The following is a 20,735-nucleotide window of genomic DNA, read 5'->3' as shown; positions in this document are numbered from 1 at the left end:
TGTAGTATTCATGCTAAATGTATAAGCAGAAAAGGAAACACTTATTCTCTAGTGTTCCACTGCAGTTGTCCTATTTTCGTTCTGGAGTTGGAGCATGATGAAGGAAAGGCTGCACTTAGACAACGAACGCAGTAACTAGAAAAATGCAGATATCAGCTTCTGTAGCATACACATCTGTGCTAATCTCTGTGGCTGGTTTAACTTATGCTAATTTTTCCTAAATTTAGAAACGACTGCTGGAAGCCATGGAATCATGTAATAAGTGCCTAAAAGAAGAGGAGAAACGGAGAAATGTCCATAGTGCTTGCTTAATGTATTGGTATGACAAAGATGCAGAGTTCCAGTACATGTCACCATGGCCAGAGAAATTTCCCTCAATAGAAAGATGCCATACCAGGTAATGAAGATGTACCTTGTTGGAGTAGTCTGAAAATAGTTAGAAAGTAGTTAGAAGTTTGCATTGTAGACAGAAGTTGTTTGTGGAGATGCATAGACTGAAATATGTTAATTGGTGCATTAGATATTACTTGTTGTGGACTGGATGGTAATTTCTTCCAGTGTTGCTTGGCAACAGAGATGGACCAATACAGTCAGAAAGAAGAGAATATTCTGGAGAATATTAAATTTTTTATGATATGGAAGATAAAAAAACTGGTACAAATATTTGATAGATGTGATGATTTATCAACGCTAATATTTCAGTCCAGTGGAGAGCATTGAATACAGGCGTTTTTTCCATTTTTTCCAATCACTGCAAAACAGTTCACTTCATTTAACACACACTGAGCTTTCAAGATTAAGTGGAAATATAAGCTTAATAGTAATTAAACTTCAGGTAAAGTAATGCAGGAATGCCTGCTGCGAGTTGACGCTTGGTGGAAATTGAATAGTTGTGGAGATGAATTGGACCTGGTATAACTATTGTTAGTTTGGAATTTGACAATGGTAGTGAATTAAAATAGTGAGATTGTAGTTATGGCTAGAAGTTATGTTCTTCCTTTGTTTTCAAGTTGTGTGTTTGCAGAAATGGTGTGTTTCATGGTCATTTGTCTAGATTTCAAGTAGCTTAAATTACTTGGCATCTTATGGGAAACTCAAAGCTTTTGTAAGTAATGCTCCTTGAGGTCTTGAAAGAGTGGGTAATGAGGTTATATAGTCAAATATCAACTTGTATAAGCAAACATTGTGCAACTTGTTTTTTAGGTACAAAACAATACCTTTGGATGCTTGGCATGTAGAAATCACCCACAACAAAATAACTAAAATTAACAAGAGTGCATTATATTTTTGTGGATTTCCTACCTTGAAGCACATTAAGCATAAGGTAAATTATTTTATCCTTTTGACATTTTCTGTTCTTTTTTAGTAGATTACTATGTCAGATTTCAATTAAGTTTTATTTACTTTTTTGTTCTTGCCCAGTTCTATCTTAAAAAAAGTGGCGTACAAGTATTTCAGCAAAGCAGCCATGGAGAAAACATGATGTTAGAAATCCTAACTGATGAGAACTCAAAAGAGCAAGTAAGTATTCTCCATTAAAAGAAACCAGAAAAAACCCCAAAAGAACAAACACAACACCTAATGAACCCAAGAACTTGTCCTAGAGGGAAAGAACTTGTTGAATTGTCTGTTTTTAAAATTTTGGTTACCAAAAAAATTGGGGGAAAAAATAATCTAAAAACTGCAAAAAATCAGCATGCATTAATTGAAGGTGCTTTGTTTTGTTGTTTTTTTTTAATCATTTAATTAGTAGGGCTTTGATCTCAAAATGAGCTGTATGTGTAATTGAAGGGAACATGAAATACAGATAAATGCTCAAGGCCATAGAACTAGTTGCTGAAGTAAGAACTCTGGAGTTAATATCTGCCAGCCCAAAGTTTAGTCTGTTAGTTTGTAATACTATCAGTACATGTTTTCAAAATAACTCAGACCACTGAAAGCATGTACTATATTAGTCCCAACAAAAAGCTTTAATTGGCTATTTGAGTCAATAACAAAAAACAAAAGTTTGTTAGCATCAAAATGCTAAATTTATGTGGAGAACAGCCTCGAATTTTGGGAATTGCTGAAAGGTTTTATTTTTGTCCTATCTTGAGAATATTTTATGTGGGATGTCTTAATAAAATTTCTGGGTTTATTTCTGTGGTCACCATCAAATGTTTGCATGTCTTTTTATCCAACTCTTTGTTAACAGAGCAGGCTTAGGCATTCTGTGTAAATGAAGCTATTTTATGGAGGAATTAGAGTCGGTGCAGAGACATGAAGAAGCAAAAATAGCTTTAGAAAATGCTTCACAAGACAAGGTTAATTCATAATAAAACATATCAAGTAGCAAAATCAAATCCAGGAAAAGAAATGGAAGAAAAAAGATGGAAAGATTTTCATTAATTAAATAGATACAAATAGATACTGGAGATCAGGGAAGGTTAAAGAGCGAAGTAGGATTTCATGGTAGATAAGCGGGAGTTAGCATTTAAGATAGACTGCAAAGAGTTAAACATGCAACAATAATAGAGTGGCGGAAACTAATGGGTAAGGAGAGTGTGATTAAAATGAGATCACAGATGTTATGAAAGTCCTGGACAAAAAAGTGCTTCTGAGAGATATAGATGTTCAATACGTCATATAAAATATTTTATTAAGCTCATGTTATCAATTTCTAAGTGATTTAACAACAAAACAACAGAAAAAAATAACACCATAGGAAATATATACCAGAAATGGACATCAGCCCTGTTCCTATGACTGACATACAATAGATACAAACACACATTTGAAATTCAATACTCTTCCTAAAATATAAAGTATGATGCTCTTCATCAGTTCTAATCAGATTATGTTTAGTATCTATCACAATACAGTCAAGTAAAATTAGTCTTCTGTTCTGCAAGATAACTGTTCCCTAACTAGAACCATTTTTATGTAAAAGCAATTTGAAAGTGTTTTTAAGAAACCATGTGAATATGTTAAAAAAAAAAAATAATTAAAATTAGTAACCTCTCTTTTTTTTTCTTTTTTTTTTTTTCAGACAGTGGAAAATGTTGCCAGTTTGGTACTTGGGAAGGTGGTTTTTGTTAACTGGCCACACCTTGAGGAAGCCAGAGTTGTTGCTGTGTCAGATGGAGAAACTAAGTAAGATATATTTCATAAATAATTAATTGGCGCCTTCATTTTTTTTCATTCCAAACAAGATTACAGGGCTGTACAAGTTTTGATTTTGTTGTAATACTTGTTAACAGCAAATCACTCCAGATTTTTCAAATCCTGTTTGGTGGAGGAATTTTTCTTGTATCATTCTGAGATTTGGTTACCAGTGTTTAGTGTGTAGCCTGTTGTAAAAGGAGCCAGTAAAACTGCAAGTTTTCCATGTCCTTAGAAAAATCCTAATTATTTAAGTTTTGCTCATGGTCGGTTATGCCTAGAATTGTCTTTTTTCGTTACATTCGTGTCTGCCATAATTTTCAAGGTTTTCTTTGGAAGAACCACATGGAACACAGAAACTCTACATGGGAAATGCAGTGCCCCCAACTAAAGTGACGTTTGTTGGAGATAAGGAACAAAGCTTGTGGGTGAAAGAAGTTCAAGGTGTTTCAGAGCAGTAAGTAACTTTGAAAAGCAAAGCGTAACTTTACATTTTGTAGCTTAGCTATGTTTTGTTGCTTTATAATGTACTTAAGTAGCAGAGCAGAGCTCCTGTGTTCATAATCATGCATGTTAAAGAGTCCATTTTTATAAAATGGGAAACAAGCCATTAAAATCCCTTTGTGAAGAGTAACCTTTATTTTAAGAAATTAATTGCACTGTCTTGGTGAAGTTCTGTTTGTTTTAATCAAACTTAATGTTCTATTTTGTGTTCAGTTATCAGAGAAGAAAAGGAATAATTATTCATGAGACATCAGTAGTTGTGTATGCTCAATTACTCACTGGTAATAAATATCAACTAAACCAAAATGGTCAAGTTTATTTGGAGAAGCAGTGGTCAAAGCAAGTTCTTCCTTTTGTTTACCAAACTGTTGTCAAGGTAAATATACAACTTCTGTATCTTCTTGCACATAGTTCTTTACTCCATTGAGGTGGGGGAGGAACGTGAACGCTTTTTATGCAAAAGAATGAACAAAAATAAACGTCTTCAATTAATGTAGTTTGGTATGTAACAAATAATAGTGTACTTAGGAAAGTATTTTGTTAAAAAATTTGGGGCCTAATTGCAAAGCAGAGATCTGTCTGAAAAAAGGACTTTTATAGTTACTGATATTTTGCAGGAAATACTGTAGTAACACACTGTTACGAGGTAGCACAGTTGATTGTGTAACCAGCATTTGTAGTACAGCACTAACTCCTTGGCCTTTGAATTACTTCATATTTTAAAAAAAGAGGTTTAGAATAAATGTCTGTTTGTATGAACTTCATAAGGATTCTACTGGACTGAATTTAATATTGTCTATTTTGTCTTTTTCATGTAGGATATCAAAGCCTTTGACTCTCGCTTTTCGAACATCAAAACTTTGGATGATTTATTTCCACTTGGCAGTACAGCCTTTATGCTAGGATCTCCATACTATGGCTGCATGGGAGAAGTTAGTTCTGTGTTTGTTTTATTTTTTCCCTTAGATTTCCTTACTTGAAAGCTTAACCAGTACTTCCACACAACATCTTACATCATTTTATTTTGCTAGCTGAAATTTTAAATGGAATATTCCCCAATAGTTAGTCAAAACAGAGGGTGGTTCTCCTGTTCCCTGTCCCTGACATAATGGGTGTAAAGTAGTGTAGCTTGAATAGGAGATTATTGTTGTTTACAAGGAGTAACTTTCAATACATGCGGGTCCTGTTAATTACTGTTTTCAGTCCTGGATTCTTTCAGTTTAACACTGTTTGATTACCTCTGGGACAAAGTGCTGAGAAGGTCAGGGACAGGTGATGAATCCTAAGGCATCTCTTTACATGCTTCAGCAAAACGATAAATAAAGTAGATTTTCAGGAGACAGTCCCAGAGCTGCTGCTTTTAAGTAACACTTTTATTATGCTGCGTTTCTCTGCAAGGTTCAAGATTCACGTGATGTGATTCCAGAAGGTAGAGTTCGTGTAGTTTTCAGTATTCCATGTGAACCTCAGCTTGATCGTCTAATACAGAATCAGCATGTAAGTCCTTGTCTTGTAGTAAAATCTTAAACACTATGTAAAGTAAATTTTACAATTGTTAACATTTTTTTTTTAAGATGTGTCCTTATTATTCATTTGCCCTTTATGTGAAAATCCTTTTCCTTAAATATTTTTTTGTTTGCTTTAAAGAAATATTCTGTGAAGTACAATCCTGCGTACATTTTGGCCAGCCGTCTTGGAGTAAGTGGATATCTAGTCTCCAGATTTACAGGGAGTATCTTTATTGGAAGAGGATCAAAGAAGAAGTAAGTTCATACACAAACCTGTTTACATATTTTTTCTGAAGGTAGCTTGTAAATCCTCACACTGTTCTACAGTTCTCTATGTTTTTCATGCTGTTTTTTTTCTGAAAGTATAGAACTGATTTGTGATGTAAAAGTTTGAAGTGTATTTACTATAAATTAAATTCATGTGTAATGTTTTTTCCTCTTGTCACAAAAACAGAATCATAAAATGGGTTGGGTGGGAAGGGACCTAAAAGATCATCCAGTTCCAGAGCCCACGTCGTGGGCAGGGATGCCATCTGTTAGATATGGCTGCCTAGAACTACCAATCTAGCCTTGAACACCTTCAGAAATGGAACATGGGCAGCTTTTCTGAATGACCTTTCCCAGTGCCTCACCAACCTTATAGTGAAGAATTTCCTTCTGAAGCCTAATTTAAACCTAATGTTTTTGTCTTAAAGCCATCACTTCTTGCCTGTCACTGCACTCCAAGAGTCTCTCTTCAACTTCTGTGGGCACTCTGTGGTGTTTGAAGGCTGCTGTAAGGTCTCCCCGGAGACCTTATAATGTTAACATCTTGTTAATTTATTTTTATTTTTATCAATCTATTGGGCAAGTGACTCCTTTACCTTAAGGTTTGGGCATGCATGTAGACAGCTCCCTCAGCACAGTCCGGTAGTCTGTAGTATTTACAGTTGTTGCAGTGCTGACAAGTAAATAATGCAACGAACATTGCTGTTCTGCTTTTTCTAGTCCTCATGGAGATCACAAAGCAAACGTGGGACTAAACCTTAAGTTCAATAAGAAAAATGAAGAAGTTCCTGGCTATACTAAGAAAACTGGAAATGAATGGATGTATTCTTCTGCAGTTGAACAACTACTTGCGGAATATTTAGAAAGGTAGATGCTTGATGTGAACTTGATTTAAACTATCCAACTTAACAACAGATATGTGTCCTCTGGGCTTAGGTCTTCTAAGAACTGAAGAGTTAGCTTTTTGTGGTTGCTTGATGAAATTCTCTACTTCCCATATTCTCCTTCTAGTAGTCTCTCCTTCTGAGAAGAAACATATTTGAGGAAAGAGAAATTTTGTCAGCAGCTTGTATTTGGCAAGTTAACAGAAAGTCAAAAAATAATTTGTCTGGAATCTGGAAGTTTCAATTCCCATCCAAGTTTATTTTGGCTGAGTTTTTTGGTTTGACTGTGCTGATATGAAACTAACTCTCCTTGTTTTATTCAATGTTTAGGGTCCCTGAACTGTTCAGTTATATAGCCAAGAATAGCCAGGAAGATATATTCTATGAAGATGACATTTGGCCTGGTGAGGATGAGAATGGGTAAGCCATCTTCTCTTTTTCTAGAGTAAGCATTAAGGCTGACAGTACTGATACTCATGGAGGCGGCTAAGTAACTGAAACAGTCCTGTTCCTCAAGCAGCATGATTGTCAGGGATTGGTCTGAAAATATGATTAGTGTTTTGTGCATTTCAGTTGTTGTCTCCAAGTCTTTGTCAGAGTCCTGTGCCAAGAGTAATAATAAATGAGACACGTAGCTTTCTGTGGCTACTTCAACGTATTTGCTTTTATTGCTAGCTTCAGTGTGTGTAGTTCACAAAATTGTGGCAGTCAATGTGAGATTTTTGGAAAATAGCCAGTAATTATTTTAAGTGTTTAAAGGTCATTTTTATTTTAAATCTGGGTGCAGATTTTAGCGTTTATTCAGTCAGCATCATGGAAGACAGGGATCAGCTACATTCCAGGTGCAGTATAGTAACATTAAAAATCAAAGAAACTTTATTGCTAGGTAGTAAGACATATTCATGGACTTTTCTATCATAAGAATTCCAGGTTTGGGCTCTATTTACATTCAGAGGCATGCCCTTAAGTTCACTTTACTGTTCTATGAGAACTTGCTGCAGAAACTTTAATCACAGCTGAGCACAGTTTTTTAGTTGCAAACACAATTTATTAAATACTCTAATAACTTCCTGGGTTGTAGGGCTTTTTTGATTGTTTTTGGTTAGGTGTTTTTTTTTTGAGGAAAAACTTTAAGATTAGAAATTTGAAACAGTACTGCATCATTCAGTTAGACTTGGGCATGTTAATTCTTCACGTTAAGTCACAGAGCACTCTGAATATATACAAGCATAGTGCCTATATCATCATCCTTCAGTATTAAAATCAGGGAACCTTGTAAAATGTCTACTTTATACGTGTATATCTATCTATATATATAAACTGTATATAAACTAAACACACACACATACTTGAAAGGCTTAAATTCATTTCATCTTTTATTTAGAGCTGAGAAAGTTCAAGAAATTGTTGCCTGGTTGAAGGCACATCCTGTCTCTGCTTTATCTCGCTCATCTTGTGACTTGCAAATTTTGGATGCAGCTATCGTTGAGAAAATTGAAGAAGAAATAGAAAAATGCAAGGTATGCAGCTCAATACCACTGTTTTTGAGGTGATTCTGCAGCATTAGGCCATACTCTGAACTCTGCTTTTTGGTGATTTCAGAAAGGCGTCATTATATATTCTGAACTACTGAAATGCTTTTTCCAAGTACACTAATTGCATTTCTCTTTTGTGAAAACTTGTTCAGTGAGGAAAATTAGAAGCTATTTTCTTAGGACCACAGATCAAAAAAGTTGCCAAGGGAGTTACTAAAGCCAGAGGTAAAGGCAAAGATAAATGAAATAATGGGCTGATTCCTTTGAAATTACTGGTGGGGACACAAATTGGTGTTCTGGCATTAGAGTTTGGCATTAGACAATGCAAGGTCTTCAAAATTATTCAGTCACATTTTGAAAATTATATTTAACCAAGTTAATTTTACAGGTCCCCCAAAGCCTTTTTATTTTAAACAAAGGAACTCTACGTTATTTCTTCAAATGTTTTGTTGTATGTTTCCTTTAGCAGAGAAAGAGCAACAAGAAGGTGCGAGTAACTGTGAAACCCCATTTGCTGTATAGAGTAAGTGACATGAAACATCTTTAATTTTATTTGGAACGGATGCTGTCGAGATCACTGTTACTTTTCCTCAGCTTTTCAACTTTAAGAAAGCAGAATTATAGAACAGTGTTCATGGACAATGAAGTTTCTTACACCTCCTAGAAAATCAGCTTCGATATGGCAGTCTGTCTATAAAATTTTCTGGTAGCTACAAACTCATTCATGTGTATATACTCATACATGACTTTCAGTTCTTTTCTCTGACTTTAAGACATCTGCTTCTCATGGCTGTATAAAGAAATGCACTTTTCATTTGTCTCCTTTTCCCTGTTACCCTTTTCATTTGGTTCTTGATATATGGTCAGCTGCTCATCTTCCCTGATATTGCTCAGGTACTTGCCTACATTACTCATACAGGGATGATACACTTGATGGTTTTAGATTGTCTGAACTGGTCCCCTCATTCTGTCTTAAATCACACTCAGCACTGCTGTTCCTCAGGCAGAAGCAGTGAGTTGCAGTAAATAGTTTTTTAAATTGCATTGTGTCTGGATGGAAAGGATTCTGTGTTTTGTTTGGGTTTTTTTTCAAAGTAAGTTTTATAGTTTGTTTTGGGTACTGTTATAAATGTGTTTTGATTGTAATCCCTTTTTTATCCTTTGCAGCCTTTAGAACAGCAGAATGGAGTTGTTCCAGATAGAGATGCAGAGTATAGGCTGTTTGACCGTGTTGTTAATGTAAGAGAGAACTTCTCTGTACCAGTTGGTCTTCGAGGTACCATTATAGGAATTAAAGGAGGTAATATTTTCTTCATAACTGTAGCACTATAGCTATATAACAGCTAAGCAAGTGATGTGAAATTAGGCTTCATAAAAGGTTGTTGGTTTTTTTTTTTCTATATTAGTGGTAAACACATGTAGTTCTCACCTATGAAACATATGCAGCTTGATGCCGCTATTTACTGTTAAATAAATCTACAGATATTCCTTTTTAATTTCATGTGTTATCCAGCTGTACTTTGAATATGAAATTACTTACCCTTTGTCAGTGAGAATATTAGTCTTCAAAAAGAGCTAATTGAAATCATGAGATGTGGATACAGTTAAAAATAAATAAATAAATAAATTAGGAGTAAAAGCAATAGGAACATTACATTGAAGGTACAATTTTATCAGATATAATTTGTTTCATTTTTTAAATTTGGATTTTAGTTTATAATATTTGGATTCTGCTAAGTGACGTGGGTTTACAGCTTCTTTGCCAAGAAGGCTGTCTATTTTAGGTAAACAAAAGGATTTACCGAAAGAGATGGAATGTAAAAGTTTGATATCTAGTAATAGAAATTAACACCATATTGATCTATCATTATGTAAGAAGGTAATGCTGAAGATGCCCGTTTTTCATTGCCTGAATGTAAAGAATGCCTTGCATCTTTTTTTCTGATGGTTTCTGACAACTGTGATACACTGCTGTGAACACACCTGTAATATCAATCGATGTGCAGGTTGTTAAGTGCGCTATATTTCTGATAAAAGTACATCTAAAAGGGCAGCCATATTTGACTTTCCCTGGGGAAACATTTATGAATTGTTGTTGATAACGTTCCTAATTTAAAGAACAAGGATTTCTTTTGGCTGTATTTTCATTATTTACTGCGTAACTGATAATTCCGTAGTTTATATTAAACAGCTACTTGCCACAGACATAGTATGACAGTTTATTTCATTTTCTATAGCCAGTAGAGAAACAGACGTGCTCTTTGAAGTTTTGTTTGATGAAGAATTCCTTGGAGGCCTAACTATCAGGTTTGTGCGGAGGATTTCATAGCCATTTCATTGTTGGCCTCTGGGTTCAGTGGTTCAGTGGTTTTGGATGCCTGTTTTTATTTTTTTTTTGAGATTTGTTCTTCAATTATATTTATCATCGTGGATCTTTTTGAGTAGGAGTCATTTTTATGAAGTGGAAATGCTTTTAAGTTGTTTTTTTGTTGTTTTTCCAGAGTTCAAAGCTATGAACCAGCAGAATAAAGTTCTGGATTGAAATGTCTTTTTAAAATAAATGTATAAATAAAACAGGTTATTATCAGGTTATTATCAGGTTATTATTTTAACTGTATTAACATATAGTTAAAAAACAGACTTAGTAATCATTTGCTTCTCTAAAAAAGGGACTCTGAACAATCAAAAATTGGTACTTGAGTTCTAAATTAAATGCCTTTTAAAAACTTTAACTGTTCTTCAGGTGGAGGCATCATTCATGTTTTTAGTTTAGAGTGCAATAACTCTTCCATGTTTAAGTAAGCAGGTAAACTTCAAAGTGCAGTACTTCACTCAGCAGTATTCATTTTACTGTTGGGTTTTGTTTGTTGTTTTTGCTTGTTGTTTTTTTTTTTTTAATTGCATTTAGACAAGTAAATTTATTAAGACGTTAGAAGAGTCTTGCCTATTCCCTGTCTTTAGCATGCATAACACAGTCCTATTCCTTTCAAGAACATGTCCTGTAGAGCACTATCTTCAGTATCAAGATTTATACAAAACTGACTAAATAGTTCTTCTGATTATTGTTCTGCTACTGGCTTTAGCTTTCACTTTGGGAAAAGTATAATTTTCTGGTTCATTTGTATATATATATATATATATATATATATATATATACGCACACTTTTTTACAGAAATGCTTACTCTACAGAACAATGATGTAACAATTTCTCACTTTTAAAATTTGAGGTTAGTGCTGAAAGATGCAGTATAAATTCAAATTCAGACAGTAGATCTTGCAGTATTTGAAAGCCAGAGGCCAAAGAGGAACACAACAGATGAGTTTAATGTTGTGTGTAAAGGTACTAGATTTCAATATTGGCTCTGGTTTTCAAACTCTGATGTTTAAACTTGAGTAATCTTTTTGTATAGAGGCAACAACATTGTCAAATCAGATGTATTGAAATATCAACATCAAAAAAATGTTCAATTTGCTCTCCTTAAGGTGCTCACCTGCCAGAGGTTATCGTCTGCCATCAAGTGCCTTAATTAACCTGTCTCATGGTGTTCGGTCAGAAATGGGAAATCAAAAACTGACCGCCATAGTTAAACCTCAGCCAGCTGTGAATAACTACAATTCATATGCATCTGATCTATCATCTGTATGCTCACAAAAAGTGCATCTGGGAGGCCTCAACCATTCCCCTCGTTCCCTTTTTGTTCCTACTCAGGTAAGACTTTACTTTGATTTAAACATGGACATACATAGTTCTTACAGAAAAGCTGAATTGTAAACATGGCTGTTTTCCTTATGGATACTGAGAAAAGATTGCTTTTTATGTCAGTGTGTTAGAAATAGATTAACTCTTATCTCGAATAAATTAATTCATTCAGTAGTTAAAAAGACCAGAAGTTATTTTCTGACAGTTGTTCTGCTTTATTTGAATAGCTTTGGTTGCATTTCCAAAAGTCGAGTATGCAGATCAGAGCATTGACACTGCAGCTTGATTTGGCTGAGATGCAGTTATTTCCTTAATGCTCTGTTCCTTAATGTTTGCTGTAGGTCAATCTTGTACCCCAGCAAAGACAAGATGTGATTTTCTTGTGAATTTTGTATCTTTGTTATTATTACTTCAGAAATGAAGTAAAGCAGGAAAAATGACAGATGAATTGGGGTTCTCGTCAATTTAATTAATCTTTCATTTTTAATACGTGACTTTAAACATAAGCGCAGTGAGTAATTAAATGTTGCTAGAGCTAGATGTGTTAGAGAAGAATTGTGTCATATTTCTAAATCTATAAAAGAAAGAGTACTATTCAAAAGAAAATGTGGAGTAATGACGCACTTAAATTTTTCTCCTTTCTCTTGATTTAGCAGCTGAATGGAAGACAGCATTACAATCTCAGGGCTGAAAATCAGGGGACCTTCAACTCACCCCACAAAGGATCGTTTCCGAGTAGCGATCAGAAAAATAAAGTGAGTGTCCTCATTAATTTAGTATTTTGGCCGCTGTTCAGAGCACATGCTCTTTTTCATCATGTACAAACATCTGTGATGTAAGAAAACCAAGCTGTTTGAGCCCATGTGTGGACTGGGGCAGTACTTGTCCCAGTTCTTGCGTAAATGAAAAAATCATTTGTTACCTCAGATTCTGGATTTTCAATAGAGCTATTGTTTGCATATCTAGGCTTTCATTTTGTGGTGATATACCTGTACAGTAATGAAGTAGTTGACCATGGTAAGGCCTTAAAAGTAAATCACTGTTCATAAAACGTAAGCGTATTTTCAGTATGAGAGCATGCATGCAAAGGCATTTTGAATGATCATCTGAATTTAATTACAGTCAGTGATCTTTTCTATGTTAGTAATTTCTGAAAGTTGTAAGTGAACAAAGGAAAACAATCTCCAGCACTGGGCTCATCACAATTACAACTGAATAGTGATTCATTGGAAAATATATTGCGTAAATACGTTGTAGCCCATCATGCATTAAATACCTGCAAATTCTTCTAACGTCAGTATGAAAAGTTCTGTTGTCTGAGTACTGTTAAACTGGGGCCTTAGCATTTCCAGAATATATTTGTATATGATTTTTAAGGCCGTTGAGTTTTTTGGGCAATTGTTTCTTATTTTGTCAGGCACAGAATAAGCAAGATGATGAATTTTGCAATATATGGCAATCGTTGCAGGGTTCTGGGAAGGCTCACCATGTTCAGCAAAATGTACATGAGAAGGTAAGTGTATACACTTCTAAACAAATCTCTGGATTGAAAATATGGAAGTTCTTAATTCCCTACGTTATTTTGTTACATCAGAAGACTTCCTAGTTAGTGTTGCAAGTAAGTTTCATGGATCAAAATATTGTTGTACAGTATATACAGAGAGGAAAGAGGCAATGAAAAGGGATTGTTATGTAAGTGATAGTAGCTCTCCTGATAAAGTTTAATGTTTGATATTCTAGGGTGCAGTTCTACCTCAAGAAATCAAGCTGGGATCTGGCAATCAGTTCTACAAGCCAGGCTTCAATGATGGCAGCTTTAGAAGTCAGCAAAGAAAACAGGAGCCATATAAAAAATGTAAGTACTGTGATTAAAACCTCATTTGAGAGAACTTAGTTACTTTATCTGTTTTTTGTTGAGATGGCTATTGTGTGTCTTTATAGTTACTGACAAGAAGAAAAGATGCATTATAGTTATACAAGCACTATTTGGTACTTGTTATTGTCATGTACTGTCCCTGGTGTGTGTATGCAGCTAATCCACATTTAATCCCATACCCTTCAAACCAAGTTGCTCATCACTATGTTGAATTTCCTCATAAGTGACTCTGTAAAACAAAAAGCAAACAGCAAAACAGCCAAACAAGAAAAACATTGGCATTGAAAATATGCATGAAAGCAATCACATTTGTAGAATGTAAAATAAAATGTTATTTTCATGTATTTTACCCTATAAGAAAAGCATATATCAAATAACCTTACAAGTATGAATTGGAGGCATATGATGCAACTGTTCAAATTAATGCAACTCTCTGTACTACAATAGCTTTGTTAGGTTTTGGTTTGGCTTTTTTGAATATTTGTTATTCTTATATTTTGTAATGTTCTTAAAAACTGTTTTTTATTCTTATTCTCTATTTGTAGTTAAAGAAGATTCCAGATTTACAAGAGGTGAAAGTCAACCCCATAATAAAATATCAAACAAACAGGTAATTTATTCTATGCTGAGTAAATGTTTTCATATCTTTTCACTATACTCTGTTCAGATTAATCATTTTGTGGACGCACTACTTGATTATTTCAATACATAAACATTATTTTGGAGATTTTTTTTTCTCGAGAGATTTTATAAACAGAAAATGAGAGAGTTAGGAATGTGATGATGATAACAAATGATTTTCCTATTCATTTCAGGTTGTAAAAACTATATTGTAGTAGGATAACACATTTTACTTGAAATCCTTTAAGAATATTAGCTTGTAGAAGGTACTTGCAGATGCATTTCTAATTCAATTGCATAATAATAATAGTAATAGAGTATAATAATAGTAATAAAGTATTAGTATTCAATAGTAAATACTGTAGTGTTCTTTCAGAATTTTGCAGGCATGAATAAGCACAATGTCAAGCTTCTGAAGAGAAATGAATCTGTGCCTGTAATTCAGAAGACTGCAAGTGATAGTCCCTGTACAGGTGGAAAGGTAGGATGTTATGTTGATTTCCATGTGCTTCTTTAATAACATCAATTTCTCCCTAGTTTTGTTCCCATTATTTCTGTTCACTTGTGCTCCAGTTCCTGTTTGTAACAGATACCAGACAAACTCAAATAGCCTTGATCATTCTTTCAGTCAGCCCTTCATAGATTGCTTGCGCATTATGTGTAAAATTTGATACGGTCTCTGGATATTTGTGACCTGCTGTGATCTGTCCCGACTCAAAGGGGGGGAAAAAAAAAGATTCCTGAATGAGCATAAGATTAATCTCAAACTAATACATCTTTCTTCTTGCATCTAGTGGCAATGCACAAAGTTAATGTACCTTTTAAAATTTCTTTTTAGAAGGACAGTGAACTTGAAAGCCTTCTTGCTTCTTTGAAAATTCCCAAGGAAATTGAAGTACAGTCTTCTCCCAAGGAAGAGAGAGCTACAAATGAAGAACATCTATCACCACAGTCATTTGCTATGGTCTGTATGCCGCAGGAAGCATTTGGTGACAATTTAGCTTCTGCTGTCTGATCACCAGTGCTTTTATTACGAGAAACTCCATGAAACCTCCTTCAGCCTTCTTGAACATATCAATGAGCTTCTAATTAGCTATTCTTAAAGAAAATTAAAAAAAATAAATAAATTGTAAAGCTGCTGTTACCTGTGCTTTGTTAAAAATGCAACTGCTAGAAAAACATAAAGGCAGGTTTGGTTAACATTGATTGTAATATTTAATTTGTAATACTTGGTTGTAATATCTAGAATGAAGTAAGGAGGCTGTGTCATCTGATTGCTATTGTGTCCCTGAGAAGTTTGTTTTATTCTTACAGAAAGGAACACAGATGCTTAAAGAAATTTTGAAGATTGATGGCTCCGACCTGGTAACAAGGAATGAAGTGAAAACCCAAGTTAACAATGTTCCTGCTTCCCCTGGTAGACAGGATTGCCATGGAGCTGCATTGCAATACAGGCAAACAAAGAAAATGGGTATGTTTAGACATCAACATAATTGAGAGCTTCTGTATGCTTCAGTGTGTATTCTCAGAATGAAGTAATTAAATGTCCACATTTTTCTGTTCTACTTTTTTATTCGGCGTTAATAATTAATTTATACAATACTCTCCCATGTTTTGTTCATCAGATGTGAAAGTACCAGAAAAAACAAATGTGATTCACTAATGCTGATAACAAAGTTACTCTTCTTTCACTGCAGGAAATATTTGTGATACAGCTTTTTTTTGTTTTTAATCAGCTGCTTATATGAGCAATCCTCATAGCACTGGAGGCCCTCAGAGTACACCAGCATTGGAAACTGGAGGTCACCCTTTTGTTGGTCCGCAGCCTACATTGTCTACTCCTGTTTCTGAACTATCTCGTATTTGTTCTCTGGTTGGAATGTCACAACCTGATTTCTCTTTCGTAAAAACACCACAGGTAAAACTTGTTTTCTGCAAAGTTCAAGTTCTCAGTTTAGTATCCATTGCTCGTCATTAAATATCCAGACTGAGTACTGAAATCTATCTAAAAATAAAACTTAGCTCCTTTTGTTTCCATTTTTTTCAAAGCAAACAATAAACCCCCTGTTTCCATTTCACTGTTTGTCTGCAGTACAAATGCTCTGAAAAATCTTGTCTTGTTTTTCTAGACTATGACCGTTTGTCACATAAAATTATCCAATGGATTGTTGGTTCATGGACCACAGTGTCATTCTGAAGCTGAAGCAAAGGAGAAAGCTGCACTTTTTGCTTTACAGCGTTTGGTGAGGACAGCAAAGAATCTTATATAGTGTTAGTCTCTGTTGCATTGGGTCTGTCAGTAATCTGTCTTTTGCTTATTTTTTCAAAGAGCTCTGTAGGAGTTAACTTGCCTTTTCCTCCACCGGTGTTTCCAAATTACCAGCCACTAGGAGTTCCTGTGCCACCTGGATCTATTCCTCCAGTCTTTCCACAGCCCCCCGGTAAGCATTTGACTAGTACACATTTCAGACACTGTCACGATTGCCTGTACTTATAATACTTCTTTGTATGAAAACAGATGCCTTCTATAAAGCCCCATTTTTGGTCATCTTGTAATGTAGTTTTACATTTGAGCTGCTTTGAAAACAGTGCATGAACCTCTTCTCATCAATAATGCAAATCAGTTCAGAGAATCATGTGTCTCCCAATTGTTATTTCCTCTTTCTTGTCCTTAATAATGCAATTAGTAGGGTTTTTTCCTTTAAAAAAAAAAAAAAAAAAAAAAGTAAAAAAATAGGAATTAGTTCCAAGCTGGTACTTCCCATTCAAAATTCAGAAGACATTCCTTGGATTTATTTATTTTTAATTATGTGGATTTATTGGCTTTCAGGCTTGGTTTTTCAGGCATTAGTAATTTTACTTGTTCAGAACAAACTTTCACTGAAGTGCTGCATCACAATCCTGTTGTATACTGCAAAAAAGTATCATGGTAAATATTAAGTGTAACAAATCATGGTGGCATTTCTGTCTCCACTATTGTGTATCAGAGCAAAACTCATCCTTATTGCTTGTAAGATTAGTCAGCACAACTGTAGTATCCTAGTAACCCACACAGCAACTGCTGTCTGCTTTCATCCCCTGAGGGTAGAATCATAGAATAACCAGGGTTAGAAAGAACCCAAAAGGTTAATTGATCACAACTCTTGACTTTGCACAGGGCCGTCTGAAGATTAAACCTTATGCCTATGAGCACTGTCTAAATGCTTCTTGAACTACTTCAGGCTCAGTGCCTTTGACCCCTTCCCTGGAGAGTGTATTCCAGTGCCCAGCAAACCTCTTGGACAACATTTCCCTGATAGCCAATCTTAGCTTCCCCTGACTAGTATAGTTCACTTGGCTAAAGATGTGAAAATCTACACAAATTTATGTGCACTTACAAATACAGATGTAGCAGCTTAGTGCCATCACCTAGTTTTACTGTAAAAGCAGAACTGTTTGGTAGTTGTTTTATTGCTTTTGTTGTTGAAAAATCAATAGCTACCTATTTTCAAGCAAGTATGAAGGAAATAAGGCATTATTGGAGAAAGAATGTTTATACAAATGTCATTAGGATGCTTTGGGTTTGGGGGAGTTGATATGCTCTTTATGAGAAAGGAAAGCTAAAAGATATTCATTTTCACAGCTAATATAATACCTCCATCTCACATGTTTGGTCCAGTGTCCTGGGGAACTCCAGTGCCAATTCATGGCAAACACTATTATCCTGGTTCCTATCCAGGAAATGTGTCTCTTGCAGGAACGATACCAGTTGGTTCTCACAACCAGTTTATACCTCTCCAGGTAAGCTTGGCAGGTTTGTCTTACAGTTTTACAAAAGTAGAATATTACCTACATGATGAATATGACGCCTCTACTGTGAAGAACTGATTAGTGTTAAAAATTTATTAACTATTTGTGTGCATGTTTTGTAATAGTGGAATATTTGTATTTTTTTTTAAGAATGCATTCTTTTAAATAATATTTATTTAATTTAAAGGTAACTAAAAAAAGGGCTGCTAGCAAGAAAAACTTTGAGTTCAAGGAGTTTCAGAGTTCCCCTCAAGCTGCACCACTAAAGAATGAACAGCCAGTGTCCTCTGACCACATTCAGCAAGATAGTTCTTCAGCTCCTTTAAAATCTCCTCAAGCTGCTCAGTCTACTGTTTCGTTTCAAGACAATGTGGCTACTCCAAGCGTTCCTCGTAACAAATCAACACCAAATACTTCCAGCAAGCGAAAGCCGAGAAAGCTGGCTGTCAATTTTGGTGCACCAAAATCTGCAGAATAAATATGGTAGCTAGGTGTATTTTATTTTTAACTCTTCCCCCGGTGTTATATCATTTAAAAAAAACCCTGAAAGCTCTAATAAAAAGACCAGCCACTTTATGTATAGTACAGAATGAAATACATTTTATTCGCTGTGAATTTCAGATTGTTATGAAAATTGAGAACAACATTAAAACTTTATTATTTTGACTTAAATTAGCAGGAAATGCTGAGTTAAGGTTACCATGCCATTCATTGTGCCTAGGTTTCTGAACAGTGGCTTACTGACTACACTGGGTAAGCAGCAATAACAGTGGCAACCTTAATTCAGAACTGCTGTGCTTTTTGAGTGGGATATGGAGCAGTAATAAGTTGGGCATCAAATATTGCTTAGCATGACATTTTGCGTTCTAGCTTATTTTTAGATAGTGTAACAAGATAGAAAGGAAAACAAATATTTAAATGCAATTTTTATATTGGCTTTCCAGGTCCTTTTGAGATGAATTAGTATAACTAAAACTTAGCTACAGTTAAACTGCCAAAATTGCGTCAGTTATGAACTAGTGGATTTTATGCCAGAGGGAAACAACTTCATAACTTTCAAAAATAGGTATTGCTTGATCTCTAGTACAGAGTGCAAGATGTGCTTGCTGATACAGAATCCATTCAAAGAGATCTATTTATAGGATGTATTGAATAAAAATATTTTTACAAAGTAGAGACCTCTTTGGTAAAGTTTTCGTTTTCATTTGTTTGTTTTAAAGCTAGAAGCATTACAGTTCTTTGTTTTCTGGTGATAAAGCAGCATGGATATCTACTACAGTTTGCACAGTCCCCTAAAATGCCAGTGATATCCTGAAATTTTCCACATTATAAAATCAAGTTTAAAGATGTCTATCTAAGATGTGTAGTATGGCTGTCAAAATAATGTTTAGAGTCCACTTTTCCCTCCAGTGGTGTGTGCCCTGAAACTTTCTCTACGGTATGTTATTTTTATGGCTAGGTGACTTTCAGTATTTATTTTAGGGTTTGTTACAGAAGTTTGTGTAGCAAAGTTGTCATTACATTATCATAAACTACCATTAGTTCCATAAGAATATTTATAGAAAGTTGATTTGTATTTTTGGGGGGAGCTATGTTGTAGGAAGTAATTACATCATACTTAGATCATGTGCAAAAAAAGAAGGTTCAAAGGTATGTACCTGTTCATTTTTTGCCCACATGAACTGATTTTCATATTAATGAATTCATATTAATGATAACTCTTCAGTCTAAGAATTTGAAGGCTCAGTTGGTGCTATTCATTGGCACTAATTAAATTTCATTTTTCTTCTTTATTCTAATTATTCAAGGAAAAAATATGCTTCCTCTGAAAATAGAAAGCTGAGGAACAAATTACACTTTAGTGATTTATTTTGTCTCCCAAGCAGTTCTTGTGTTGGATCTGCAGGTCTGTAGACTCTATTAGAATCAAGTTTCACGTTATTATCATTTTTTGTGATTTGTCTTAATACTATTTTCTCCAAATCAGTAGCATTAAATCCTATGAGAAGGCTAATAGAAGTGAAAATGTTTTATTTAGTATCACAATCCTTGTAGAATAGTCTATATTCAGTCTTAAGAATACACTGATTTTTGTTGTTGTTGCTTTCTTTATATTCACTTAGTTTCAAAAAATTCTAAAGCCATATTCGATGAAGGGGAAGTGACACAAGTTGGTGATTCATTGTCATTTGCAATGTGATGCTCACAGGATTTTTAAATGTCAAAAGTGTTTATGTGAAATTCTATGAGACAAAGATATCAGTCTCCCGTGTCCTATATGAGTTACCTGATCATCAGAGACAGGGTGGTCTTAGAAATTCCTGTGATAGGGATTAAACTGCCTTAGATTCTTGTATTACCTGATCCCCTGGAATGTAGCCTGCTTTAAACTTTACCACAGGTGTCTTCACAAAAGACTTAAACAGATATGATCGGTAAGGATTTTGTCATTTCAGTTGAAATTCCAAATTTCTGTAAAATTACCAAATTTTTATATATCTGGAGAGCCAATTTATGCAGATTAAAAAATACATACTAAGGATGCAATACTGCTAGCACCAGTAAACAGCAATTTTTTTTATTAATCACTTCCCATTTCTAGACTTCGTCCCTCTCTACTGAAAACATTGCTATATTTAATCTACGTAGCTGGTTAAACAATTTCTGTAGCTGCTGCATATCGTATTAGGCTCTGGGTTTTAGTACGTATATTTATATTCTGTGATACTGCCTGGTGCCCAGTTAATTACAGTTTTACATGTCCTGACATGTGTGACATCTACATTGACCTATGCCATCTCCCTGTGACTTCAGTTTCATATTTTAATGAGGTGATTGTTTAATTCATACAGGTATAAATTGTTTTTCTCATAGATATAAAGTATTTTGTAAGCACTGGAATTTTTCAT

The 20,735-nt window shown here is 34.7% G+C and overlaps 1 protein-coding gene across 6 annotated transcripts in view; it reads left to right on the top strand.

Moving 5' to 3' along the window:
• Positions 1–19,695, top strand: part of XRN1 (5'-3' exoribonuclease 1) — a 32,087-nt gene extending 12,392 nt beyond the window's left edge. The window contains exons 16-43 of one of the 6 annotated variants that reach the window (XM_015871464.2): positions 228–397; positions 1,204–1,324; positions 1,423–1,521; positions 3,029–3,132; positions 3,467–3,598; positions 3,859–4,021; positions 4,464–4,577; positions 5,044–5,142; positions 5,293–5,408; positions 6,141–6,287; positions 6,635–6,724; positions 7,689–7,824; positions 8,306–8,362; positions 9,007–9,139; positions 10,077–10,146; positions 11,324–11,549; positions 12,197–12,295; positions 13,009–13,053; positions 13,281–13,395; positions 13,962–14,026; positions 14,414–14,518; positions 14,876–15,001; positions 15,352–15,508; positions 15,774–15,955; positions 16,167–16,280; positions 16,367–16,478; positions 17,660–17,817; positions 18,014–19,695. In XM_015871464.2, the coding sequence (XP_015726950.2) occupies positions 228–397; positions 1,204–1,324; positions 1,423–1,521; positions 3,029–3,132; positions 3,467–3,598; positions 3,859–4,021; positions 4,464–4,577; positions 5,044–5,142; positions 5,293–5,408; positions 6,141–6,287; positions 6,635–6,724; positions 7,689–7,824; positions 8,306–8,362; positions 9,007–9,139; positions 10,077–10,146; positions 11,324–11,549; positions 12,197–12,295; positions 13,009–13,053; positions 13,281–13,395; positions 13,962–14,026; positions 14,414–14,518; positions 14,876–15,001; positions 15,352–15,508; positions 15,774–15,955; positions 16,167–16,280; positions 16,367–16,478; positions 17,660–17,817; positions 18,014–18,304 (3,546 nt within the window). In that variant the 3' untranslated portion in view covers positions 18,305–19,695. Of the gene's footprint in view, positions 1–227; positions 398–1,203; positions 1,325–1,422; positions 1,522–3,028; positions 3,133–3,466; positions 3,599–3,858; positions 4,022–4,463; positions 4,578–5,043; positions 5,143–5,292; positions 5,409–6,140; positions 6,288–6,634; positions 6,725–7,688; positions 7,825–8,305; positions 8,363–9,006; positions 9,140–10,076; positions 10,147–11,323; positions 11,550–12,193; positions 12,296–12,957; positions 13,054–13,280; positions 13,396–13,961; positions 14,027–14,413; positions 14,519–14,875; positions 15,002–15,351; positions 15,509–15,773; positions 15,956–16,166; positions 16,281–16,366; positions 16,479–17,659; positions 17,818–18,013 lie in introns of all 6 variants that reach the window. The other 5 variants (XM_015871459.2, XM_015871460.2, XM_015871461.2 and 2 more) reach the window with 5 other exon arrangements.
• Positions 19,696–20,735: the final 1,040 nt, after the last annotated feature.

Source organism: Coturnix japonica, chromosome 9 (genome assembly GCF_001577835.2).
Source record: "Coturnix japonica isolate 7356 chromosome 9, Coturnix japonica 2.1, whole genome shotgun sequence".
Classification (NCBI taxonomy): Eukaryota; Metazoa; Chordata; class Aves; order Galliformes; family Phasianidae; genus Coturnix; species Coturnix japonica.
Note: the sequence above shows the minus strand (reverse complement) of the source record. Positions and strands in the feature narration are given on the sequence as shown.